The 8,570-nt window shown below is 37.8% G+C and overlaps 1 protein-coding gene across 1 annotated transcript in view; it reads right to left on the bottom strand.

The window, feature by feature from the left end:
- Nucleotides 1–3,498: 3,498 nt before the first annotated feature.
- LHFPL6 (LHFPL tetraspan subfamily member 6) overlaps nt 3,499–8,570 on the bottom strand; it is a 244,932-nt gene continuing 239,860 nt past the window's right edge. Inside the window, exon 4 of the mRNA XM_081131006.1 lies at nt 3,499–4,565. Coding sequence (XP_080987132.1) covers nt 4,447–4,565 — 119 coding nt within the window. The 3' untranslated portion in view covers nt 3,499–4,446. The remainder of the gene's footprint in view (nt 4,566–8,570) is intronic.

The raw sequence follows: 8,570 nt of genomic DNA, 5'->3' as shown, positions 1-8,570 counted from the left end.
TGAGCGTTGACCTGGGATCCAAGGATCGGGGTTCGATTCCCGGTCCGGGCACATGCCCGGGTTGTGGGCTTGATCAATGACTCTCTCATCATTGATGTTTCTATCTCTTTCTCTCTCCCTCTCCTTTCCTCTCTCTGAAATCAATAAAGATATATTAAAAAAAAAAAAAAGCAAACAATCTAATTAAAAAATGGGCAAAGGACCTGAATTCACACTTCTTTAAGGAGGACATACAAATGATCAATACACCTATGAAAAGCTGCTCAATGTCGCTAATTATAAGAGAAATGCAAATTAAAACCGCAATGAAATATCACCTCACACCTGTCAGAATGGCTATTATCAATAAATCCACAAATGACAAATGTTGGCGAGGATGTGAAGAAAAGGGCACCCTTGTACACTGTTGATGGGAATGCAGATTGGTGCAACCACTGTGGAAAACACTATGGCATTCACTCAAAAAAATTAAAAATAGAACTGTCTTATTACCCAGTGACTCCGCTTCTGGAAACATATTGAAAGAAACCAAAACACTGACTCAAAAGAACATATGCACCTCTATATTCATTGCAGTGCTATTTGTAATAGCAAAGTTTGGAAGCAGCCCACATGCCCATCATTAGATGAGTTGGGGAAAAAAGCTGTGGTACATTTACACAATGGAATACTAATCAGCTGCAAAACAGAAGGAAATTTTACCTTTGTGACAGCATAGATTGACCTAGAGGGTATTAGGCTGAGTGAAATAAGCCAGTCAGAGAAAGACAAATACTATATGACTTCACTTATATGTGGAATTCAATGATCAAAATGAACAAACAAAATAAAAACAGACTCATAGATACAGAGAACAGACTGACAGTTGTCAGAGTGGAGGGCAGCTGGGGACTGAGTGAAATAGTTGAAGGAATTAAGCCAAAAGAACAAAGAAACAAACAAAAAACAACTTGTGTACACAGACAACATTATGGTGATTACCAGAAGGAAGGAGGCTTGGGGGGAGGGGGAAGAGGTAAAACTGGGGATAAATGGTGATGGAAGGAGACTAGACTTTGGATGATTAGTGCACAATGCAATGTTCAGATGGTGTACTGTAGAACTGTACACTTGAAATCCATATAAATTTATGACCAATGTAACCCCCATAAATTCAATAAAAAGTAAATTAAAAAAAAGAGAAAGTAGGGTAGTGATATTTCCTAGTATGTTGTTGTTCCAAATGTAATTTCTGCTGTTGAAAGAAATAACCACAACATCTAGTAAGCATTAATCTGGTAAAAGTGTTCTTTTAATTACCCATTTATAAAAAGGATTAAAAACTGTTCAACTATCATGTGGGAAATACATAGAAGTATGTATCTGCAGTCTTGTTGCAAAGCCATGTTATAACCTATCTAATCAAACAGTGCTAGAAGTGAGAGATTAATATAAAAATGGATAAGAGCAAGATTATATATAAAGGGTAAAATTTAGCCACAACCAGTCCAGGAAGCCAGCTTACTGTCTGTAGTGACCAATCAAGAAAAACAAGCAATAACCTTATAGCAATTGGCTGAAATCAATCAAGATTTGGTTAATATCTGTCAGTGTTTTTAGTTTTTGTCCAAGCTTACAATTTAGGACTAACAAGAGAAAGCCAAATATCCTTTCCTAGTCAATCACCTAGGACACACTTTTTCTAGTTAGCCTGCTTACAGCTTTCCCTGGTCAACAAACTATAATCAGGGTATACCTGAAACATTCTCTTTTTTTCCCAGTATAAATATTTACCACTCTCTGCTGTCTTTGTGTCTCTGCCAAGTACAAGTGATGATGGATACACCCTCACTATAAAAGCTCTGAATAAACATCTTTTGCTTGCTCTAAAACAATATGTATAAGAAGTCAGAATTTGAGATATAAAGGTTCACCACTTGATGTCATCATGTCAGAGCGATCAACCTTTTAATCTAGTGAGGTTTATTAATGTCTAAAATCATAAAAACTACTCTCCAGGTAGTTATGCTAAGTGAAATAAGCCAGTCAGAGAACGATAAATATCACATAATCTCACTTATACGTGGAATCTAATGAACAAAATAAACTGATGAACAAAATAGATGCAGAGACATGGAAGCATGGAATAGACTGACTAATCTCAGAGGGAAGGGGGGAAGGGTTGTGGGAAGAGAGCCAAAGTCCTTATATGCATATATAATTTTTTTTTTTTTAATATATCTTTATCGATTTCAGAGAGAGGACAGGAGAGGGAGGGTGAGAGATAGAAACATCAATGATGAGAGAGTCATTGATAGAGCCCGCAACCCGGGCATGTGCCCCAACAGGGAATCGAACCCCGATCGCCTGGATCCTAGGTCGACGCTCAACCGCTGAGCCACGCTGGGCTGGGCTGCATATATCTTAACCCAAGGACACAGAAAATAGTGTGGTGAAAGCCTGGGGAGGAGGCAGGAGCAGGGTGGACGGGTCAATGGGGGGGAAAAGGGAAATATCTGTAATACTTTCAACAATAAAGATAAATTAAAAATTTAATCATAAACAATACATAAAAATGACAAGGTTGTCATTAAATCTGTTCAAGAAATTAGACCTTAATGAATTCCACAGAGAACCCCAACTTGATAATGGGAACTAAGAAGTCATAATACTATATTGACAGGAAAAGTGCCATGAAAAAAAAATTGAAAAGCACAGCAATACATGAAAGTTATGGTCTAATTGAGGAAGCAAAATGCCATCTTGTCCTCTCTGCAGGAAACCACAGAGCGGAGAATCCCCTGCTCAGTGGACAAGACACGATCAATGACATTCAGTACATTATCAATTAAGCATTTGAGAAGAAGGGAGTTTTATCATAGCAACAATAACTCAGCATTGTCTAATAAAACAATCTATCCACTATCCAGCATGCAAATCTTGGCTCCTGAAAGACTTGGTTCTGTTAGGCAGTCATAAAAGTGTCTAAATCTTTCTCTTTAGTCAAGGCTTTAGGCTGGGATCAGAAGTGTCAGATAATCTTTCTCGAATGGCCAAGATTCCTAAAGAGAGGTGTGAAATTGCTCCTCGCACAGAAGCATTGAAGATATAACACATGTAGAAAGTGAAGGAGCAGCAGGTTACATGCATCTTGTGATGACTCTGTCATCATCCAGGAGACTGTTGGCCCTGACACCTCCTGAACCATGACCTGGCCCTCACTGCCCTTTCCTACTTAATCTTAAATAAACATGAAATTCTTCTCTCATAAAAATGTGGCCATGATTAAAGTGTAATGAACAGGAAGTTAGAATTCTGGTTGCAAAAAATGGAAGTTGAAAGCAGGAACTATCTTATACTCACCTTTAATATTCCATATGCCTAGAACAATATCTGGATTGATAATTAACCTGTGAATTAATCTGAGGCCTTAAAAGAAAAAAAAATTACAGGACTGTTACAGTCAAAAGCCTATATTTATGAAGTTAAAGAAGCAAATCTACGACTCATTTAGTTTTTGATCAAAGAGAGAATTTATTCAGAGCTTTTCAAATACAAACAAAATAGCATTTTTTTTGGTTTTTTACAAAATGAATACTGAAATAAATGTGATACAGCACAGTATAATAGACAAAAGAAAACAAGATCTAATGACTGAAAAATGGACACAAATATGCCCCTTTACTTCATAAGTATATCATAGCAGTAGCTACTCAGAGAAATATAGCATATTTTTGAATAATATTGAAACACAAAGGCTTAACTGTAAAGGTCTGCATAAACACTGAAAACACATTGAGGGCATAAAGAGTTTATGCAGAATATACAAAATACTGATAGAGTGGCTTATTGGTCCATTTATTAGGTTTAATGTATGCTTTATAAAGTGACAATACAGTATTTTAAATGTATATTAAAAAGAAAAGAGAAGAGTAATGCACAACTAAACCTCTTGTACAGTCTTTGCAGCAATTTATGTGTTTGTGCGTGGGCATGTGTGAATGCGTATGTCTCTATGTGCTTGTGTGCTTTCAGAAGCGCCATGACCTACAGGGAACATCTGCAGGTTACCCTGCTTCCCAACATAATACTGTTTCTACTAGCCCTTTTGATTATCTGAGTCCTTCTCTTAAAAAAAAATCCCAAACCCTTGTTTGCATATATAGGTTTGTTTTGCTGCATATATGTTCTACATTAAGAATACTCTGTGGAATAGAAACAACTAATACCCCCGCAATATTTTTAGCCTTTGGTCCATTTTTTTTCTATCATCCCATGCTCTCATTTCTTTTATAAATCTTGTACAACCCTTCCGCATTACATAATGTTTCTGATTCCATTGGCTTTCATTTCATTAGCATTGTATGAATTAGAACCACTATTCCACCTTTTGAAAGTAGCTGGATGCTTTAGTACCTCCACGCTCCTTCAGCCCATCTTCTCCTCTTTACTCTTGATGGCTCCATCTCAGTATGGGTACTGCTTCTGTTTCTTGCCAGAGAAGCAAGCCAGCCACGTGCACAGAAGCATTGCAGCAGCAGCACCTGCTCCTGTGCAGTAGTAGGCCCAGCCGATTTCACACTTGCCTAGACACACACAAGAAGGGAAGAGAAAGCAGGCACAAATCAGGGTGATTTTGCAGGAGGCTCTGTTATTTCTCCCAGTATGTGTGTTCCTAAAGTACAGAAGTGACACTGACATACCCATTATTAATGTGGTGCACTCAATCAAATGGAATGAAAACACATGCTGCAAGCTATCTTGAGTCTGAAGAAAGCAAGAATGGTTTGGGGCATTTCAGAAAGACCTCAAGGCCTACGCCTCTTGCCTCTAATGGCCACAGCCCTACTGAAGGGAAGGAAGAATGGCAATAGTCAGGATAGAAAAGATGAAGCTATTAATTCGAATTTAAATCAATCAAACTCATATGCATAATGAGGTACCTTAGGAAAAATTCAAAATAGATACAATCCTTCTGAAAGGAACCACTCTATGGAGGAGACCCATTTGCAGGATAATGCTGAATTGAATGATGCCATTTACATGTAATTGCTAAATGAGGCTTACCGATTGAACTGGAGAAGAAAAACTCCCAGATTCTCCTGGAGTCAACACTCACCTTTAAGTTAAAGCATCATATGAACGAGAACATAATAACAAGGGTCCAAATGGGTCCTAATCTCTCAGACTTGGCTTAGTACTAGTACTGATAATAACACCCACAATACTAAAAATATAATTAGTAAAATAAAACAGGAGCAGCTATATTAATTTCTGAGAAAGCAGATTTCAAAGCAAGAAGTTATTAGGGATAACAAAGGGCATTAATAGTGATAAAGGAGTCAATTCTCCCAGAAGACATAATAATCCGTAATGTGTGTGTGCCTAACAACAGAGCGCCAAACTACGTGAGGCAAAAACTGACAGGTTTCAAGGAGAAATAGATGAATTCATTATCATAGTTGGAGACTTCAACACCCCTGTATCAGGAATGGATAGGTCCAGCAGGCAGAAAAAAGTCTATAAGGCTATAGTTGAACTCAGCAACACCATTAATCAATTAAATATAATTTATTTATTTATTTTATTTTTTTAAATATGTCTTTATCGATTTCAGAGGGAGAGAGGGAGATAGACTCAATGATGAGAGAGTCCAGTTCCCAGCTTCTTTCCTTATGATGTCTCTCCTGAGTTCCCAGCCTTGTGGCCACAAGTGCCTGAGTCTGGATATAATAAGCTGACTGTCTTCATTTATCAAGGCAGAATATCCTTCATCTTTGATATTTTAAAATGTTAAACATGTTAAGATATAAATGCAAAGTTTGTGTAGAGAAGAAGCAGGCATATTAGATTTCACCCTTTTTGCTGTATAAATAATGAAGGCAGGAAGGTAAAAGGATCAGTGGAGAGAGAAAAAACTTTTGTACTCTTAAATACCGTGGACAAAAGTTCAATAGGTGTCTCTCTCCTCTTGAATAAACCCCTTCATGCCTCTTCATATTCAGAACATCTCGTTTGCATATGGATTAGAACCAAGAACAAAAATAATCTGTCATGGGACCAATTCCATTTTGTTCTTTTGTGAAGTTACTGAACAAAGGTATCTCTAGCAAAAAAGAAACAGGTTTTAAACCTTTGACCTAAAACATACAAAAGCTTTCACTCAAACTTTTAATGGAACAAATAATTAAAATGATCCTTGTGGGTCTGAAAAGAGATGAGAACACCAAACTTGGTTGGTGGGCAAAAAATGCAGAAGTAAAATGGCTGAGTAAAGTAAGTTTGTGAGGCATGGCTCTTTTTCAAGCTCCTCTGAGTGTCTCTGTTTATTACCAGAAGTAGAAACTCACACTGCTTCTCAGGGTCATTCTGTACAGAATTTCAGGATGTGCTCTATGTACCCACTAGGGAAGTGCTCCAGGGGGTGCTGTCCACAAGCAGAACTCGGTAGTGGGTCTCAGTATCTCCCAGGAGTAGATTGAGCAGACTTATGTGTAATGGTAGGACCTCCCAAAGACTAAGAACCAAGCCTGTGTACACAATGTCCTCGGAAGGGGTGGCCAGCTTCAAGCCTCCTGTTTTCAAAACAGCAGCACAGTGAATGGGACATGTCCAGCGTTTCTTCTTAAGAACTGCAGCTCTTGATTCTAATGTAATAGGTTGACAATATCTTTCTACCTCTCCCTTCACTCCCAGGTTTAGGGGACTGAACTCTCTTGGTAACTGAATACCTTTCCCCCAAAACACATAGTATGCCTCAATGTATGTTGTTCCAGCTCGAAGCACTGGAACTAAGCCACTTTAAAAAGAAGAGGGGGCAAGACATTTTTAAAAGAGTCTCCACCTTCTTCGTTTGCCTTATTTCTCCACAGAGATAACCAGAATGTAAAGAGTAAGAACATAAAATGTAGAGGTGTCCATCATTAAGGACTAATGCATTTGAGCTGTGGCATTAGTTAGGGGCAGGGGAGGGGGGAGATTCTACCTTTACACACAACCAGGTATCAGAGGGAGCAGGGATTTACTCTCTGGAAAAGATGTATTGGCAAAGAGCTCATAACAGCACTATATTTAAGGAGATACATTATAGTGAAATTTGATAGGAAAATATATATCAGCCTTGTAAATGTTATCCAGTACATCTCCATTCATTCTGTAGCTGGAGCAGGAGTGAGGTGAGGGCTATACAGAGGAATGCATGATGGGGACAATGACTCTGTACAAGGACCATATTCAAATATGAGAACACGTGATATGGGTTTATGATTTCAGGGGGGAAAATCTTCCTGAATTATAAATTCTTTCAGTTCTATTCAATGGTATACATTTCTCTGCTGGATTCCCCCCCCGCCAAAATCTTGATAGAGTTGTACTTTTAATTTCCTCTGTTGAGTCTCTCTTGCCCCCATAGAAATGTTCTAGCTCCTCCTTTAGGATAAAGAGCTGAGGAAAAAAAGCGAAGAAGGGTTTTACCCAAGTACTATTACTATCCCCCAAGGAAAGGGTGCTAGCCATCATCAACTTGGGGATTTACCAGAAAGTACTAATCTGAGGTCTCACACGTCCCTCAGTTGCTCAAATTTGTGAGCAGAAAAGACAGCCAGAAAAGCAGTTGCATTTGATCTGAGGTTCAGTCATACTGAGCCCAAACTATACATTAGGGAAAAAGACAAAAGACAGCTCTGCATATTATTATAGTTATTATAATTATTAATACTTTCTGGAATCCTAATAATTTCTAATATCAGAGTGTAGGTATGGACAACTAGCATTCTTTGTTGTTTTTTTTAGATTTGAACATCTGGAGATTTTAAATACTACTTTGTGTTTATTTTCTACAAATGGAAAACCATAAAGCAGAAATAAAGTCTAGAACAAGCAAAACCCACTAGGAGAAAAAGAAGTAAATTCCATTTCTTTTATGCATAATTTTTACTTAAAGATATAAATAAGGTAGAGATTAGAGAGAAACAGTGTATCAGTGATAATTTCCTAATTTTGATAATTGTACTGCTATGTAAAATAATGTCATTTTAAGGAATTATTCAGTTAACTACCTATGGTTGGAGGACATTGAGTCTGAGAGAGGGAACAGAGTAGGAGGCAGGGGGAAAATGACAAAGTAAATATGATGAAATTTAACATTAAGGAAATCCAGGGAAGAGTATATGGGAATTCTTTGTACTGTTTTTGCAACTTTTCTATAAATATGAAATTATTTCAAAATCAAAATTAAGCAAATATGAATTAAAATTTAACTATACACACACACATATATGCATGTATACATACGAACATACGTAAAATCAGTGGGCAACTTTTATACTTGTAAGTACAAAGAGCAAGAACTCAATAAATATGTTGGTCATATGACAAGCAAAATAAGAAACCTGAACATGGCAATTTTTATTGTGTAGTATTCATTCACCTCCTCCATGCCATTTGTACATGTTGCTCTGCTGAGTTTAGCACACAGCAGCATAACTGAGGAGGTCCCTGTTTCCGGCCACATCTCACTCCCACCAACCACAGCCCATTCCCACCAACCACAGCCCATTCCCACCAACCACAGCCCATTCCCACCAACCACA

The sequence above is a fragment of the Miniopterus schreibersii genome (genome assembly GCF_964146895.1).
Source record: "Miniopterus schreibersii genome assembly, chromosome: 2".
NCBI lineage: Eukaryota > Metazoa > Chordata > Mammalia > Chiroptera > Miniopteridae > Miniopterus > Miniopterus schreibersii.
Note: the sequence above shows the minus strand (reverse complement) of the source record. Positions and strands in the feature narration are given on the sequence as shown.